This window comes from Electrona antarctica (assembly GCF_951216825.1).
Source record: "Electrona antarctica genome assembly, chromosome: 10".
Taxonomy (NCBI): domain Eukaryota; kingdom Metazoa; phylum Chordata; class Actinopteri; order Myctophiformes; family Myctophidae; genus Electrona; species Electrona antarctica.
Window position 1 is genome coordinate 16170657 of NC_136791.1, and position 20787 is coordinate 16191443.

The 20787-nt window shown below is 45.3% G+C and overlaps 1 protein-coding gene across 1 annotated transcript; it reads right to left on the minus strand.

The window, feature by feature from the left end:
* Positions 1–1876: 1876 nt before the first annotated feature.
* napba (N-ethylmaleimide-sensitive factor attachment protein, beta a) lies at positions 1877–13261 on the minus strand (the record flags this gene model as incomplete). Its single annotated transcript, XM_079512556.1, has 10 exons — positions 13122–13261; positions 7283–7362; positions 6731–6847; positions 6518–6564; positions 5724–5801; positions 5370–5425; positions 4565–4649; positions 3677–3781; positions 3231–3299; positions 1877–2029 (listed from the first exon to the last, which is right to left on the minus strand). Exons 1-10 carry the CDS (start codon positions 13217–13219, stop codon positions 1877–1879), a joined length of 888 nt encoding a protein of 295 aa, XP_079368682.1. The 5' UTR covers positions 13220–13261.
* Between the last annotated feature and the right edge of the window lie 7526 nt (positions 13262–20787).

The window sequence follows — 20787 nt, forward strand, 5'->3', positions numbered from 1 at the left end:
AGACCAAGTAGAAAAGAATTGCGCCATTTTTTCCTGATTATTAGTGAGGACCTATTACATGAAGATAGGTAGAAAAGTGGGGGAGTGGTCCTTTCAGTGTTATGGCCAAGTGGTATGAAAGCTTTGCTTTGATAGCAGCCATAAACTCATTTGTATTGTTGAGTCTGAGTCTAGTCAGTGTCTCATACCTTCCTCTTGACAATATAACATAGATTCTCTGTGGGGTTCAGGCCAGGCCAGTTGGCTGGTCAGTTAAGCACAGTAATACCAGTTACTAGTAGTTTTGGCAATGTGGGTAGTGTCAAGTCCTGCTGGAAAAGGAAATCAGCATCTCCATAAAGTTTGTCAACATATGGAAGCACACAGTGCTCTAAGTCTAAAACAGGGGTAGGATCAATCATAGTAAGACATCTGGTTCTGAACTGACAGAAACAACAGCTGGTTGTCAGGAGTGCGATCATTTTTTTATTTTTTGTATACCGAGATACATCATGATTACTGACATTTGCACAAAATGATACCAGGCTACATGTACAGTATGTTCAAAACACATTTACCACAACACAGACACACTTAGATCAACATGACAAGAGACATGCACAAACAAAGGCCCCGGAGTCTGAGGAGAGGGTGAGGGTTAGCTAACTACTGTACACCGTCACTGACTGGCCAGAACACAAAGAAGTAACCAATCACGTTATCACGATGAGCGATGTCACAGATTGACCATGTCCAAGTGATTAGGATCAGGGAGAGATGGAGAGGAGAGAGGTAATACCTAACATATTAACACAAATTATAAACACTGAGCACCATAACAAATACGTTCCTCATAAATAATGTGTCTTCAATTACATATAGATATTTAACTCTGATAGAAGTTGCACATCATCCCATATAATATTGTTTTATAATTTTCCATACCCCCCCCACACACACACACGCACGCACGCATGTACACACACACACACACACACACACACACACACACACACACACACACACACACACACACACACACACACACACACACACACACACACACACACACACACTCACTCTCACACTCACTCTATCTCTCTCTCTCTCTCTCTCTCTCTCTCTCTCTCTCTCTCTCTCTCTCTCTCTCTCTCTCAATCTTGCACTCTCTCTACACCTTTGTACAGTTTTATTTTCGGTCAACAAAGAAGTAATACTTCTGGACACAGTAGGGTCACAGCAGGGTTAGTTGAAGGTCATGTCAAGGTCTGGGGAGGTTTGGGGGGGGGGGGGGGGGGTCACATGCAGATTGATATGTACACCGTTTTATTCCCCCTCCCCTTCATCCACCCACATCCCCCTCCTTCCCTCCCTCCCTCTCTTATTCTTTTCATCTCTCATGCTGAGTTCACACTGGTAGGTACAAAGCTATACAGTCTACCATTCCTTTTCGATGGAAGCCAGCGACATCATGAAGATACAAAGCCACAGTGCGCCCGACGTTTGTAGCTGCTACAAAAAAGCGACAACAAATACCAAAGCTACAAATCCAAGTTGTGCTGGCTTGAACAACTTCAGCTACAAAGCTAATTTACAAAACGACAAACTGTTGTTCGACCATTTGCTCGCCACACAATATTCTTGCGTGTTCGACGCACACCAGACGAAGTCAACAAGCTCGTTGTGCGACAGATAAGCAGCAGCCCCGCGACAGATTATGCTGCTTTGCTTCGTATCTTTGCGTCTTTCGTATATGCCAGTGTGAACGCAGCAGCTATTATACTTTGTTGTACAGCGGTGTGAGCATGACTATAGGCATGCCGCTTCCTTTGTCCCCCTCTCTCTTCCCCCGCCTCCATCCCTCCCTCCCTCCCCCCCTCTCTCCGCCCGTCTCCCTCTATTTCAGGTCGCCGGCGTCCCCTGCGATGGTCTTCTTGATGCGCAGCAGCATGGTGGTGAGCCACTGGTCCAGGCGAGACACTGAGTCGAAATCTTTCACCGCCTCCGTGAACGCCTCTGCGTTCTGCTCCTCGTGTGCGTCCAGAAGTTTCTGCATCAACAAAAAACGTGAACTTATTTTACTTTGTCTTTAAAATAAGCCACTCCCAACTCACATCAGAGTTGGGACACCCCCACCCTCACCACATCCAAAAGCACACTCAAAACCCACCTTTTCATAATTGCATTCCCTACATAAATCCCAACGCCCTTTTTTGTTTACATTTTTTTCTTTATTTTAGTTTTTAACCATTTTAACTAGTATTTTCTAATACAGTTGGTTTTATTCTTTTGTCCTGTAAAGTGACTTTGAGTACCTAGAAAAGCGCTATATAAATGTATTATTATTTTATTATTAAATATATTATTATAAAAAACGTTGAGCTAGATGAGCTATATGGTTTGTATATAAGTAACTGTCAGACTGCTGAATTATGCCTGATGAAGGTCATTAGTGCCTCTCCTTCAACAAATGCACTCTTGTACCGTGCAGTTTGGCAGTGTGTGACCGTATTCTTTTATTATTAATGTGCACTTGTTTGCCTACACACCTGCACTTTATGCTTTTATTCTAGGTGTGCAAACGTTTTTTCTCAACACTTGACATGAGCTATCACAAAGGTGAATGAAATCATGATTCATATTCACGTTTGACAGGAAGTAATTAAGATTGGACTTTTAGGTACCTTTGACATTACACGGGTATGCTCTAGTAGTCTAATTGTGTCTCTTTAATATCTTTAACTCCTTTTTCTGTATTTACCTTTGACCTTTTGAGGGAGACGGGACACAACACTACACCTGCTCTGAAGGGCATGGGACAACACATGTTTTCGCCATGCAGTGGTACCGCTACAGACAGAGGCATTGACAAACACAGATACAGCGGAGCCACAGAAAACAAATACGACTACTGACAATGATGATTTACTGGTTACTGATGGTAAATACATGGCCAATGTTCTGCCTAAAATGATATCAGAAGCTCTTTACACGCATACATTTGCATTCAAAACATCCACAATAGAAATACGAGTGTTTGTGTTTTATCCTTTTGCAAGTTACGTACAAATATACAGCATGTTCATTTGTGCATTTTATCAATAATCTGTCTTTGTCTCACACAGACAGACAGACAGCAGGAGAGAGACAGAGAGAGAGAGAGAGAGAGAGAGAGAGAGAGAGAGACAGAGAGAGAGAGAGAGAGAGAGAGAGAGAGAGAGAGAGAGAGAGAGAGACAGAAAGACCATTACCTTTAACAGTTTAAGTTCTCTGGAATCTGAAAATGCTGGGAACATCTCTTCATACTTCTCAATGGCCAGCTGGAGTGGACGTGTACACACACACACACACACACACACACACACACACACACACACACACACACACACACACACACACACACACACACACACACACACACACACACACACACACACACACACACACACACACACACACACACACACACACACACACACACACACACACACACACATTATTTGTTGTAAAAAAATCTTCGTCTAGTCATTTATTAGAGTTCCCCAGCTCACACTGGGTTAGTGTCAGAATAGTGAAAAATAGCAGATCTACACATCACAATGCATTGCAGATGATGCAATGTGAGTGAGCGTGCGTAGAACTAGATTAGCTAATTGTCACCAATTCTTTTGTCGCTAATAATTGAAGTAAGTAATACCTTTGCATTGAGGTCATCCACGATGAAGTGGCACAGCGACGCTTTGAAGAAATATTCTTTAGCGTTGTACTTCAACAGAGGATTGTCCATTGTGTTGGTAGCCACCTGTTGTGAGAGCAAGCACATAGGGCTGTCACAATTACAATTTAGTTATTATATTTAGTAGACGCTCTCGTCCAGTATCTTACGAAGTGCAAGATCAGACTAAATGGCTTGAATCCCGAGTCAACAAGGATAAATCACATAAGTAGAGAAGAAGAAACAATTAGCGTTATGGCCACCATGTAAACATCAAACCTAGTGAAAAAGTGAAAAGTATGGCTACTTAACATATTATGTGAACAATTAACCAATGTGAATAATATAACTAACATCTATCAAAATAGGCATCTTGATGACATCATCAAGATGTACTTCACCATGTTAATGATTTTTTTCAGACCTCCAGTTCTAGGCAACACAGCATGGGAGGACTTTTTTATTATTTCCACACAACAGCTCTAAGGTATATTAATGACATAGTAAAAAGTGGGTGTCCTACTTGATCATACTACAGCGTCACACAAAAGCATCAAAAGTAGCAGATACACAAACTCAAAACGTGTCGACTTTCTAGCTTGTAGAAAACATTTCTAGCTTGTAGATCTGCTACTTTTGACGTTTTTGAATTTGAATCCTGAAAGGTACAGTAACAGTTTAGGACATACAGTATGAGGTTTCCACCCGACAGAGACGAAATACAGTGTACACACACACACACACACACACACACACACACACACACACACACACACACACACACACACACACACACACACACACACACACACACACACACACACACACACACACACACACAGGCGCAACGAGCGCACACCCAGATGTTACCTGTTCGTAGATCTCGATAGCTTTCGGGTACTGTTCTAACTGGGCACTGTAGTGGCCCACTTTCAGAAGACACTTGTTAGCTGAGCTGAAACGCAAACAAAGCTTGTGAAGCTTGTGAAGCTTGCACTAGGCCCTACTTATGAAATTAAATCACTTTTCCAGAAGTTTCCCAGACTTTCCAAAACATTGAACACGCTACAAGCTCACACTGCATTTAAATGCAACGCCTTGTGAGCTTGAGATACAGAATTGTCACAAAAAGACGCGTCCCTTATTGAACTGATAATGGACACACTTTGTTCCTGATTTCTGGCAATCAATCAATGACACACATCTTCAAAATGCATACAGCTCATAAAATACTATAATACATTGGTTTTTTAACCATGGTCTGGGGACCACGCCTGTTATCTCTCCCCAATACAGCATGGAATTGTGGACAAAATCGTATCCAACGATAACAAAATATTCTAAGTCTGGGGTCTGAGAGGCTAAATCTCATCAAAATGGTCCGTGGCTTAAATACTGAATAAATAATGGACCTTCTAGACTTGGTAAACTGGATTGAGATGGATTGGACCGATTATTTCTGTTTTCACACCAAATGTCTTTGCCAAACATAGCAGATCTGCAAGCTCACAGCGCATTGGCTAATGTTCCCCCCAGAATATGGATGCTTTGGTTCAGCGTCTCCGATTTGTGGAGACTCTCTTAAATCATTGTTTTAGGATTGCAACAAAAAAAATGGGATTAGGATAATTTTACAAATAACAACACTTACTATTGATCCAGAAAGAAAACTCACCTGTTGGATTCTTCTCCCTTATAGTAGTCTGCTGCTTGCTCATAGTGGGCAATGGCCTGCACGCACACACGCACGCACGCACGCACGCACGCACGCACGCACGCACGCACGCACGTACACACGCACACACACACACACACACACACACACACACACACACACACACACACACACACACACACACACACACACACACACACACACAGTCACACACACACACACACACACAGTGAACAGCTGTGGCATGAAATTAAAACGCAAATTACAAAATTCTAATCTAAACGTATAGAGCACAGCATCAAAATATGCAATTGTTGGGATCACACGAAAAAGTTGAATGCTCTCCCTCTTTACCTTCTCAATGTCGACCAGCTCAGCCTCGTACACCTCTGCTATGGTGATGTGGTGCTTGGCTGCAATGGTAAACCGACCCTGTGAACACACACATGCGCACGCACGCACGCACGCACGCACGCACGCACGCACGCACGCACGCACGCACACACGCACGCACACACACACACACACACACAGTGTTAGTGAACACATGTTACGTACAGGACTACAGGTACAGTATATGAAGTCCAGTATAGTTAGTAGAGTGAGTTTTTCATTGAAGTCGTTGAAGGTCTCACCAGGTAGAGATACCATGTTACATACAGCAGTGGATCTCAAAGTGGGGTCCGGGGACCCCCAGGGGTCCTTGAGGGAGTTCCACGTGGTCCCCACTCCCCAGCTAAATGATAGATAGTTAGGAACCAAATTAACCCTTATGGGTCTGACCCTTATGGACCCTTATGGACCAAATGGTCCCTAATCGGTCCATTTGTTTCCATTTTGTACACTCTTAGAGTTAAATTAACATTGCTTTTACAATATAAATTGGGGTCCCAGTGATAGAAATGCCATTAAATAGGGGTCCGTAGCCTAATGCATGTCAAACTGGGGGTCTTTGAAAATTAAAATGGTTGAAAATCACTGCTAGAGCCGTACAAATCTTGTATCTCTTAAAATCTCTTATGGGGGTCCTCCTGGGCATATCTTTTCAAATGCGGGTCAATTTGGGGGTCCTTAACATGAAAAAGTTTGAGAACCACTGTTGTAGATAGCATGTTACATTAAAATACAATACATAGTATATATCTCACCATGTCAGTGTAGATGTCGATGGCCTGGTTGAGACAGTTGATGGCCTCTGCAGAGAGAGATTCAAGAGAAAACATGTTGAAAACAGTGTTGCCAGATTTTTGATTTGTGTTTGTTTTGTATGCGGAATATGGGGGAGGGACAAATACATATTAATTTGGGGTACTCACTGTTGTGCGTGTGCGCGTGCCTGTGTGTGTGCATGTGTGTCTCACCCTGTGGGTCAGCCTTCTTGTAAGCGTTTCCTGCGTCTACGAAGCTGGTGGCAGAGTCCAGTTTGTTCTGCAGCTGCATGTGGAGCCTTGCCGCCTGACAGAACGCACTCCCTGCAGCTCACACACACACACACACACACACACACACACACACACACACACACACACACACACACACACACACAATTTAGGCCATTGGTTCTCAAAGTGGGGTCTGGGGACCTCCAGGGGCCCGTGAGGGGTGTTTCAAGGGGTCCCCAGCAAAATGTGTTAATATACAGCATCACATCGTTTGAACAACTTTATCCATAGCTTGCAGCGTACATTTGCTATTTTTGAACATTTAAAAAATGTCAGGGGTCCTTTATGAAAAATATAATCTGTACATTGAACTGTAAGCAATCACCAGGTAAGCAATCACCCTAGCATCAGTCTAAAGTTTAGACGGATGCTTGTTTAGACTCTAAACTAAACAATATACTATCAAAATAATAATCTATACTGTACATTGAATTATTAGGATAGCAGGTAAACGATGCATGTGTGACCTACCACTCCAGTTCTTGGCCATCTTGAACATGTTGGCAGCTCTGGCGTACATCTCACAGGCATCCTCCACCTTGTGGTTCCCCCTAACACGCACGCACGCACGCACACGCGCACGCACGCACGCACGCACGCACGCACGCACGCACGCACGCACGCGCGCGCACACACACACACACACACACACACACACACACACACACACACACACACACACACACACACACACACACACACACACACACACACATTTTAACCATTTATTTATGTCCACACAAAGGATATGCATACAAGGACACAAATATTATAGGTGCATTAAAGTTACTGGCAAAGTCATGGCATGTGTTTTCATGATACAACAGGCATGTCACTCAGTACTCTATGGGTATAAGTAACAGCGTCTCCACCCGATATGACGGCTGCCAATTATAGCAGAGACACCACAATACTTTTCCAGCCTCCTTTTTGGGCATCTGTGCGTATGCCCTAGGCTGCCAAATATAAAGACAAATAGTCTGCACCAGCCCAGCTCTGAGATGTTGTGTAAAAGTGGTTGGTATTTTATGACCTTGGTCGATAAAGCTTCACTCACACCTACACAACAGAATGTTGTATAGCTGATGCATGAGTCTTGTGAGTGTTGCAAGCTCGCAATTCATTTCCAATGGGAGTCACGTGGGTTGAAGAGACAAACGTGTTGTATGAGGGGGAGGGGGGCAGTTGAAAGTCATAAGTAACAGCGTCTCCACCATATATGACGGCTGCCAAATATAGCAGAGACACCACAATACTTTTCCAGCCTTTTTGCCTCCTTTTTGGGCATCCCAAGTTGTTGGAACCGTCTAACAACCAGTCTGTGTGTATGCCCTAGGCTGCCAAATATAAAGACAAATAGTCTGCACCAGCCCAGCTCTGAGATGTTGTGTAGAAGTGGTTGGTATTTTAAGACCTTGGTCAATAAGGCTTCACTCACACCTATACAACAGAATGTTGTATAGCTGGTGCATGAGTCTTGTGCGTGTTGCAAGCTCGCAATTAATTTCCAATGGGAGTCACGTGGGTTGAAGAGACAAACGTGTGAGAGGGAGGGGGCAGTCGAAACACAGCCGAAAGCCGTACAACAGCTTGTAGGCGCAACATCCACACAACATCCACACAACATCCACACAACACAGAGGGTGGGGTTTAACCACCAACCAATAGGAGAGAAGAGCTGTTTTTGATCCCAATGGGCGGAGTTTCGTTGAATCTACCAGCACATTGAGCACAACTCCACAAAAAGACTACACGCAGAGAAACGTGGGTCTGTTGTTTCCGCATTCCTCTCGCACCGCCCACTCGCACCGCCCACTTCCCGCAAAGCCTTGTGGGAAATGGAGGCATCTAGGGAGGGGACGGCCATGCCACTTGCAACTTGCTTACATCTTCCATGCAACATTGTTGTGTAGGTGTGAGTGAAGCCTTAGGCTTCCTCTAGGCTGTGGTCAAAGGTGCAGGCTATGTCTAATACAGAAACTATAGTAAAATACGCACATCACTTTGTGGAGGTGCTGGGTTCGAAAAATGACATATGAAAAAGAGAGGGAACCCGCACACTCATATGCTCTCAAAACTGAGTTTTGACCAGATGAAGAGCCTTGGCTCGAAACGTCGTCAATAAATTTATCTTTTGGAGCATATGAGTGTGCGGGTTCCCTCTCTTTTTCATATGTCTAATACAGGCACTTCTCTGGACTCTTCATCAACCACAACAATATCTGGTGTATTAGCTGCTAGAGATGTAACGGTATCTGAGTTATCACAGAGTTGGAACATGGATCCTGGAACCCTGGAATGTTTGTACATTCTCACTGAAGATGCATGATATTTTGATATGTCCTTTGCTATGAGTTCCACTATTCTATCAAGGCGTCCTATGTACATTCCTTTGTATGCATAACATCCATTAAAGATGTGTGACAGTGTTTCAGACAGTGATCTGTTCTGTGGTGTGGTGCAAGTGTGGCCCCCAGCCAAGACCCAGCCTGCAACACCCCTGCCAATCGGGCTCAGCCCTATTGGCACGACAGGTTGCGCATTGGTCTGGCGAGTGGGAGGCCCGGGTTCAATCCCCGCTTCCTGCGCAATGCTACAATCTGGCATAGTCGGCAGGACGTGAAGCGTGATATCCTCGCGTGAGGGACATGAGGAACATCTACATCTAGGTTGTAGCTATATCAGCTATTCTCAACCTTTGGGGCCCCACATGATTTGTAAATCAAAAACATCCCAGTGCAGTGACTGCAGAGGGAGGGGCGCCATAAACATTAAAGCAGGCCAGTTCACTCTAATTGAAACTGGAGGGTGGGACAGGCTCATTAAAACACATTGATTGGGTTGGTCTTGGTGCTGAATGAATGGTCTCTCACCTTAGGACCCAGACTCATTAAAACATGAGGTCAGAAGAACGGAGGTACTGAAATCTCTTCCCCTGAGACTGAGGAACATTATACATATTCCATTTTGTTTACAGATCTGTATGTCTCAGAGGTACAGACTCCCAAGGGGTCGCCCTGTAGGAATTGTTAAAGGGAACAGTTACGTAATCAAACCGCTAAGAGGGAATCGCAAGGGAACCGGAATTGTTAGAATCCTAAAGGATCCCATTCCCAACGTGTCACAGATAGGGATTGGAGACCCATTTGAAGGTTTGAGACTTCAGAGCTCCCAATAAATCTTTTTACCCCTTTGCTCTCCCAAATCAGTTATTGTTATGCCAATGGTCCCCACACACATTGTAAAACAATATGGACGAGGGGAGCTGTGAGGTCACCCATTGCTTTCTAGTTCCCTATCCCGAACGCATGCCTATTGAGTTTGTATAAGCGGGACGACGCACCACGGTGGATTCGAACAAACGACCTGGATTCTGTGTGGTACTTGACCTATAGCTTGTGCCACGTATACCTGAGTGCCCTTATTGTCCCAACATGGAAACATGTTAAAAGTAGGGTAAGTGATCTTCTTTGGTTAAAATAGGTGTTAAATAGCTCTATATTCGTACTCATTGCTATATTGCGTTTGTTCAATAACAGGAATCTCCATTACTCTCCAGCTCTTTATTAAACAGAAAATGAATTTTCAGGTCAGAATTCCAATTTTATCCAATCAAGATAGAGAACTCAGTCAGAAGTGATGACACCGAATAAATGAGCAGAGAAATTTTTAACTGGAACGATGTGAAATGAAGCTGAACTGATACTGAACGATGTGTGACAAGAGAAGATGACAACAATGTGTGAAACCTGGAGTCCCCAGATGATTAGCTTATTTTACTTCTTCTTCTTATTATTTTCTTTCTTTATTTACCCAGGGTAATAGCTGAGCACGAGCGCTCATTTTCAGCAACGCCGTTCTCATAGAAACACACAGACAGACAGACATACAAATTAAAAGCTCCCAGTACAACAGTACTGGGAGTCTGATACCAGTCTGATACTGGTCTGATACTGTTGTACTGGGAGCTGACTACTATAGTACAACCAGTCAACCACAGTCTGATACTGTTGTACTGGGACCTGACCAGTACAACCACAGTCTGATACTGTTGTACTGGGAGCTGACCAGTACAACCACAGTCTGATGCTGTTGTACTGGGAGCTGACCAGTACAACCACAGTCTGATGCTGTTGTACTGGGAGCTGACCAGTACAACCACAGTCTGATGCTGTTGTACTGGGAGCTGACCAGTACAACCACAGTCTGATGCTGTTGTACTGGGAGCTGACCAGTACAACCACAGTCTGATGCTGTTGTACTGGGAGCTTACCAGTACAACCACAGTCTGATTCTGTTGTACTGGGAGCTGACCAGTACAACCACAGTCTGATGCTGTTGTACTGGGAGCTGACCAGTACAACCACAGTCTGATGCTGTTGTACTGGGAGCTGACCAGTACAACCACAGTCTGATGCTGTTGTACTGGGAGCTGACCAGTACAACCACAGTCTGATGCTGTTGTACTGGGAGCTGACCAGTACAACCACAGTCTGATTCTGTTGTACTGGGAGCTGACCAGTACAACCACAGTCTGATGCTGTTGTACTGGGAGCTGACCAGTACAACCACAGTCTGATTCTGTTGTACTGGGAGCTGACCAGTACAACCACAGTCTGATGCTGTTCTCCACTGAAGCAGTTGCTGGGGGTTCAGTGCTTTGCTCAAGGGCACTTCAGCGGTGTTGGGGCAGAGGTGACCATTCCCTTCCCCACCCAGATTCTTCCTGCGGGTCGGGGGAATCGAACCGACAACCTTCCGGAAACAAATGTGCAGCATTGTTTTCTCACTCAACAGTACACAAATCAAATTAGTTATTGTATTGAGTTGTACTTGAAATGTACTGTAATTCTGCAAACTGTTAATAAATCAATCAATCAACATACTGTATACTAAGTGTATACAGGCAGGGTATCTTTAAAGTTACAATTTATTTTCACAACGTTTATCTGTGGAACAGAGTCAAATGTAATGCCTACAATTCCAAATCCTTGTCAGGGTGGGGCGGCCAGAAGGTTTTGGGAACCTGGGCATAGGCTACACGCACTCATTCTGCACGTCTAAAATCCCCTTCCCATTCATATGCACATAACCAGTGCCAAAGATGGACCCATGTGTGTCCATTCATTTGTACGGCCTCAGTTGGTTCAAATAACACTGTCTGCCTACATTAAAAATGTTAATGATTCATAACCATAATCTATAAACCGTTAACCCAACCCTTTTGTCCATATAAAGTTATTGATTTGTTGTATTGGCTCCAATGGGACCGATCCCGCATAGCCTACAGCAAACAACGGGGTTCGGGGTCCCTCGTGGCCCTTTGGTCCCAGCTGTATGATTGATAGTTAATTAACCAAATGTATTAACTATAGAAGAGAACGTACAAGAATGTCTATTTTGCTCAGTTTCACTGTTATCTCTCTATCTACATATGACAGACAGACAGACAGACAGACAGACAGACAGACAGACAGACAGACAGACAGACAGACAGACAGACAACGTTATCTTTACCTAGTTTCATTTCATTTCATTTCATTTCATTTCAGTAACAGTTCATTCATTGACCAAATGACAGACCATATCAGACCAATTCAATCATGTCCAACAATAATCAATGTTTATCTTACAGATTGTGGTCCCAGCTGATATTAATTAAATCAAATGGAAGGTTCTTTGATCTTCTTGACACAAAAGGTTAAAGAATCACTGGCTATAGGCCTATAGGCTCTATCACACGCACACGCGCACGCACGACACGCACTCTGCCCCCGCACGGCAGGACAGACTGCGCCACCACCAGCCTCGATAGCCAGGCTTTCATTTTCACCACCAGTAACCCCCCCCCCCAACACACACACACACACACACACACACACACACACACACACACACACACACAGACACAGAGACACACACACACACACACACACCCACACACACACACGCAGCGTCCCAAGCTCGGCCTTAATTCCTCTCTGCATTTAGGCTATTTATGTAATTATACGGGGCTATTAACACCACGACGCTTTCCAGTTGCATAACAAACGTGTCTGTCAAAACATAAATTCACGTGTCTTCATTCATGCGTGACAGTCCCGTTGATTAGAAGGAATGACTCGGTCCTCCCTGCACACCACCACCATCAACAATCGGAGGAGGAAAAAAATCCCGAAAATATCCGATCTGTAAACTCACGACCCGTCGCGGACGCGACGCGTTGTGAGCTTACAGATCGGCGATTTTCGACCCGCGACATAAAATAAAATTAGGCTTTTTATGTTTTATTTGTTGTTGTTTTTTTTACCCGAACATGCTGCCTAGGAAGGAGCCGGACGTCTTGACCTTCTTGTCGGCCTCGGCCATCAGCTGGATGGCTTCCTTCTCCTTGCCGGAGTTGTCCATGTTTGCGTGTGGATGATGCAGACAGACAGAGGGAGGGAGGAGAGAACGGGAGGCCGATGAGTGTTGCTTCTCTGCAGTGGCTGGAAGGACGGATGGAAGAGGACTGACTGAGAGAGAGAGAGAGAGAGAGAGAGAGAGAGAGAGAGAGAGAGAGAGAGAGAGAGAGACTGCTGCTGGTTGTGGTGCTGATGCTGCGTGATCTTAGAGTAGTGCGTGATGCTCTCTGAGCACCGCCTCTTCCTGCCTGGTGGCTGCCTCTGTTGTTGACTCAATACTACTGCCGCCGGGTGGCCGGGAGAGGAATCCCAGAATGTGTTCGATCGATTGATTGATCAATTGATTGATTGATTGATTGATTGATTGATTGATTGATTGATTGATTGAAAATGTTATTAACAGTTAGAATGGGTATACAGTTGGGGCACGGTGGCACAGTCGGTATAGTGCTGTCGCCTCACAGCTAGAAGGTCCTCATGGGTACGATTCCCGCTGGGGACGCTGTGGGCGCTGGGGGCGTGTTCTCTCCTCTGCATCATCAGTGCCCATATCCGAGGCGGGGTTGACGAAAGGGCCTTTCTGTGTGGAGTTTGCATGTTCTCCCTGTGTGCCCTAGGCCTAGGGTAGGTACCCTCACAGAAAACATGCAGTAATCCTGGTCTCTATAAACTACCACCCCTGGCCAGCCGGGGCGCCTGATGGAGGGGAAAGGAACTGGTCGGAATAACGCGTTCCTTCCACGCACTATACGTCCGGGCGTGGACACTCCCCCATGTCAGGTGAAAAGAAGCAGCTTGGACTCCTCATGCATAGAAGGAAGCATGAGTTCAGTCCACTGCCCCCCCCAGGTTGGCAAGTGTAGCGCCCAGGATTACATTAGATAATTGACACTGCATGGATGAAAAAATGGGTTGCAAAATCATAGGATAAAAATGTAGAAGAAAAAAAAGAATGGGTATACAATGAGAGTAGCCTATAGGCTACAGGTCAATACAAAATCTGCTAAGAGGATAAAACCACAAAAAGCACTATAAGACTTGATGTCATTCACTACCACTGTTTTTAATGTTTTGCCTTTGCCCTTTGTACATAGAGCCCTATAGTGTTTTGTATTTGTTGATTTGTTTGTAGGCCTATTGTGTAATTGTTTTGATGAAATACTGATTAATTGAATACACAGGATCACAATGGAAATGTTGGTTTACATTTCTGTCTAATTAAGTTTTTAATCAATCTTTGACCTTCATGCAATACCACTTGTCAACCAGTAGGTGTCCTACCAGACTACCTGACCACAGGATACATTTTTCAAGTCTATTTATTTTCCCAAGTATATTTCATGGAAAAGCCATTTGTGTTGAATGTGAGCCAAGTCATAAATTACATTGTGAAGCAATTGAACATCACGTACAAAAATCACGTACAAACATCACACGTACAAAAAAAAATGTTGTACGTGATTTTTAATATGGATACCTATCCATATTTGGGCAAAGGTTTGTGCTATACGTACGTGCTTACTTCACGCCCCCAAGGCATGACATAATCCTGCAACAGCAAGAATCACAACATTCTCAGCAGCCTTTAGTGCAGCCTTATGGTAGTTTAGAGGTTAGAGCAGTTTATAGGTTCTGTATTTTGAGATAACAATTTACAACCATGGGGGACGAGGAGAAGAATCGCACGACTACAGCCATGGAGGACCTGACACTAGAGAGCATGGCCTACAAAGTGCTGTGGAAGACCTCCAGAAACAAATGGTCACAAAGGACGATCTAATAGAGGTGTACAAAGATGAGATCGAGACCCTCAGGTCACAGCTGCGGGACGTGGAGGAATGTCACGTTTCCCAGGCCAAGTCCAGGAGACTAGAGGATGAGCAAATGCCTTGCGCATCCAGGTACAGGAGATGATACGCTACTCTAACAATCCCAACCTCTTCCGGATCGTGGACATCCAGAGGGCCATGTTCTCGGTGTCGTCTGGCTGCTGCCCCCCCTCCATTTGCACCTGGTTTAAAAGGAAACAAAAGCGAAAGTAGCACATTTGAAAATCTGTGAATATTTTTTTTTGAGTGGTGTAAACCACTCCTACAACTGGCTTTGTTAGTTTACGTGTCTGTCCGTACCAAAAAAATGAGCATGGTTGCTATGGTCATCCAGTTCACATGGGTGTGATTTCATCATTGTTAGTTTACGTGTCTGTTCGTACCGAAAAATGAGCATGGTTGCTATGGTCACCCAGTTCACCCGGGTGTGATTTCATTACGTCAGACATTACGTCAGACCACTGTTGATCAGTCTATATAAGACCTTACACCACTCAGTTCACACGGGTGTGATTTCTTTTTACAATAATAGCAAGACCGAAATAGGGACGCCGCTGTAATTTTATGAATTGAAACTGAATGTAAATCCAACTACAGTATAGGCCGTATAGTATATGACCCTCTGCATATAAAATACCAGTTTTACTCGTTGCACCATAGCTAGGAGTCAGCTGCAGACTCACCTCTTCATAGTCCACCTTAGAACGTAGCACTTGCTCTACCCATGATGACCTTGCAGGCTTATGCAAAGGTTAAAATGTATTGTAATGTATAAATGTATTTTGATAGCATAGATAGATAGTTATGTAGACAGATGCCAGGTTCATTTGTAAACCATCCTGTAGTGTGTAGGCCTATAGTTTCAATGTACAAATCATAGATTTTTTGGGGATTATACTGTTTGGACTGATGATAGGTTCTTGGTTTACCTGTGATCCTAGATTATTATTTGTATATGCATCGGTGTATTACTTTAATTTCAAACACAATTAATGCCAGCGGGGTTGTTAGAGCCTGTTTCGTGTAGGAAGATTAGGTGAATTATTGTCATGGCGGATATGCCATGTCAGAATACTTGCAGTACCCACAGTACTTGGAGGCCAGTGCCAGTACTATGACAGGGATCTCCATAAACTGACAAGATACAGAGATCTAAATATACAGACAGAAATTTGATTTTAGGTTCTCGACTCCAAAGTCCCACAACACAACACACCTTCGGGATCTTTGTTTGAAAGTTTGAAATCGATTGGTCGGACGGGTCTCGAGTTATGCTGGGGACAGACAAAATTGTAGTACATTTATAGACTGATAGGCATCCCGTTGTACTTGTTGTCCAGGTACAACCCCACACTGGCTCCATGCATACTGTTGTCCAGGTACAACCCCACACTGGCTCCATGCATACTGTTGTCCAGGTACAACCCCACACTGGCTCCATGTATACTGTTGTCCAGGTACAACCCCACACTGGCTCCATGCATACTGTTGTCCAGGTACAACCCCACACTGGCTCCATACTGTTGTCCAGGTACAACCCCACACTGGCTCCATGCATACTGTTGTCCAGGTACAACCCCACACTGGCTCCATGCATACTGTTGTCCAGGTACAACCCCACACTGGCTCCATGCATACTGTTGTCCAGGTACAACCCCACACTGGCTCCATGCATACTGTTGTCCAGGTACAACCCCACACTGGCTCCATGCATACTGTTGTCCAGGTACAACCCCACACTGGCTCCATGCATACTGTTGTCCAGGTACAACCCCACACTGGCTCCATGCATACTGTTGTCCAGGTACAACCCCACACTGGCTCCATGCATACTGTTGTCCAGGTACAACCCCACACTGGCTCCATGCATACTGTTGTCCAGATACAACCCCACACTGGCTCCATGCATACTGTTGTCCAGGTACAACCCCACACTGGCTCCATGCATACTGTTGTCCAGGTACAACCCCACACTGGCTCCATGCATACTGTTGTCCAGGTACAACCCCACACTGGCTCCATGCATACTGTTGTCCAGGTACAACCCCACACTGGCTCCATGCATACTGTTGTCCAGATACAACCCCACACTGGCTCCATGCATACTGTTGTCCAGATACAACCCCACACTGGCTCCATGCATACTGTTGTCCAGATACCACCCCACACTGGCTCCATGCATACTGTTGTCCAGGTACAACCCCACACTGGCTCTATGCATACTGTTGTCCAGATACAACCCCACACTGGCTCCATGCATACTGTTGTCCAGGTACAACCCCACACTGGCTCCATGCATACTGTTGTCCAGATACAACCCCACACTGGCTCCATGCATACTGTTGTCCAGGTACAACCCCACACTGGCTCCATGCATACTGTTGTCCAGGTACAACCCCACACTGGCTCCATGCATACTGTTGTCCAGGTACAACCCCACACTGGCTCCATGCATACTGTTGTCCAGGTACAACCCCACACTGGCTCCATGCATACTGTCGTCCAGGTACAACCCCACACTGGCTCCATGCATACTGTCGTCCAGGTACAACCCCACACTGGCTCCATGCATACTGTCGTCCAGGTACAACCCCACACTGGCTCCATGCATACTGTTGTCCAGATACAACCCCACACTGGCTCCATGCATACTGTTGTCCAGGTACAACCCCACACTGGCTCTATGCATACTGTTGTCCAGGTACAACCCCACACTGGCTCTATGCATACTGTTGTCCAGATACAACCCCACACTGGCTCCATGCATACTGTTGTCCAGGTACAACCCCACACTGGCTCCATGCATACTGTTGTCCAGGTACAACCCCACACTGGCTCCATGCATACTGTTGTCCAGGTACAACCCCACACTGGCTCCATGTATACTGTTGTCCAGATACAACCCCACACTGGCTCCATGCATACTGTTGTCCAGGTACAACCCCACACTGGCTCCATGCATACTGTTGTCCAGGTACAACCCCACACTGGCTCCATGCATACTGTTGTCCAGGTACAACCCCACACTGGCTCCATGCATACTGTTGTCCAGGTACAACCCCACACTGGCTCCATGCATACTGTTGTCCAGGTACAACCCCACACTGGCTCCATGCATACTGTTGTCCAGGTACAACCCCACACTGGCTCCATGCATACTGTTGTCCAGATACAACCCCACACTGGCTCCATGCATACTGTTGTCCAGGTACAACCCCACACTGGCTCCATGCATACTGTTGTCCAGGTACAACCCCACACTGGCTCCATGCATACTGTTGTCCAGATACAACCCCACACTGGCTCCATGCATACTGTTGTCCAGGTACAACCCCACACTGGCTCCATGCATACTGTTGTCCAGGTACAACCCCACACTGGCTCCATGCATACTGTTGTCCAGGTACAACCCCACACTGGCTCCATGCATACTGTTGTCCAGGTACAACCCCACACTGGCTCCATGCATACTGTCGTCCAGGTACAACCCCACACTGGCTCCATGCATACTGTCGTCCAGGTACAACCCCACACTGGCTCCATGCATACTGTCGTCCAGGTACAACCCCACACTGGCTCCATGCATACTGTTGTCCAGATACAACCCCACACTGGCTCCATGCATACTGTTGTCCAGGTACAACCCCACACTGGCTCTATGCATACTGTTGTCCAGGTACAACCCCACACTGGCTCTATGCATACTGTTGTCCAGATACAACCCCACACTGGCTCCATGCATACTGTTGTCCAGGTACAACCCCACACTGGCTCCATGCATACTGTTGTCCAGGTACAACCCCACACTGGCTCCATGCATACTGTTGTCCAGGTACAACCCCACACTGGCTCCATGTATACTGTTGTCCAGATACAACCCCACACTGGCTCCATGCATACTGTTGTCCAGGTACAACCCCACACTGGCTCCATGCATACTGTTGTCCAGGTACAACCCCACACTGGCTCCATGCATACTGTTGTCCAGGTACAACCCCACACTGGCTCCATGCATACTGTTGTCCAGGTACAACCCCACACTGGCTCCATGCATACTGTTGTCCAGGTACAACCCCACACTGGCTCCATGCATACTGTTGTCCAGGTACAACCCCACACTGGCTCCATGCATACTGTTGTCCAGGTACAACCCCACACTGGCTCCATGCATACTGTTGTCCAGATACAACCCCACACTGGCTCCATGCATACTGTTGTCCAGGTACAACCCCACACTGGCTCCATGCATACTGTTGTCCAGGTACAACCCCACACTGGCTCCATGCATACTGTTGTCCAGATACAACCCCACACTGGCTCCATGCATACTGTTGTCCAGGTACAACCCCACACTGGCTCCATGCATACTGTTGTCCAGGTACAACCCCACACTGGCTCCATGCATACTGTTGTCCAGATACAACCCCACACTGGCTCCATGCATACTGTTGTCCAGGTACAACCCCACACTGGCTCCATGCATACTGTTGTCCAGGTACAACCCCACACAAGATCTGCGTAATTTATAGTAGCATCTTGTTTTTTATGACTAGCATTTTTGTTCCGCTCCAATCCAAGCGGCAGCGGTCTGTTATGCTAGAAAGACTAGAAGATTTTGTCTGCAAAAAGACAAAACTAAGAATTTATTCTCTCCATCTCCTATGTGGTCTTCATCAGAGTCATGACTCTGATGAAGACCACATATAGGTCGAAACGTTAGTCGTTATGTATACTAGCACCTAATAAAAGGCTTTAAATGTCTGTGCTGCTCCAGTGTCCTCTCCTCCTTTTGCAACTTATGTCCTTGTTCCTGTGACCAGCCGTTCCAGGCTTGAGGTGCGTTGGTAGACTCCCTTTGTGGATACGTAAAATCGGTATCCCAGTTTCAATTTATGAAAATGCATTTTCTGTTTAATAAAAAGCTATGGAGACATGGAATACTGAACAATACATATACTGAACAAAGTCAACAAACAGTGTAGCGCTATCACAATATAGAGCTTTTTAACACTTATTTTAACCAAAGCAAATCACTTACACTACCTTTAAGGTCCTTGCAAATAAAACATTAAAGAGAGCCGCTAGCACTAGTGGACTCATATTATGCCATAGTGTCATAGTATTGTCATACTTGAAGACTTGACATTCATTAATTGGGTAATAATTCTGAAAATTATAATGATGTAGAAAAGAAAATCAAAAACTTCCCACAGACAATTATTACATACATTATGTCCATGTACGGGCATATTGATGAGCACTAAAGTAGATTGCTGGGTGACCAAAATGTAGGGCCCATCTCCCCACACCCCCTCCAAAAAAACCACTCACAATCACAGTCACACTTTTGAAGTGTTAGTTCATTGCAAGTTCCATTATGGGCAATGGTTTGTGCTTACATCACGCTCAAGGCATAGGCCTATATATAATCAAACAACCTAGGCAGAATTTAAAACAGTATTAGCTATTTTCTCATGTAATTTGGATGATAAAATACAAATGTGTAATTCGTATTTGGTGCTCTAGTTTAGACGCTCTGGGCAAACAATTAAAGAGCCATGAAGGAAGAGCACAACGCTGTTTTGGACGATCTCCGGCAACAACTGGATTTAAAGGATGAGCAGATAAAACAGTGCAAAGAAGAGATCGAGAAGCTGAAGGCGCAGCTGAAGGACATCACGGAAACTCACAAAACCCTGTCCGAGTCCAGGAGACGAGATGATGAGAAAATGAAACGCACAAT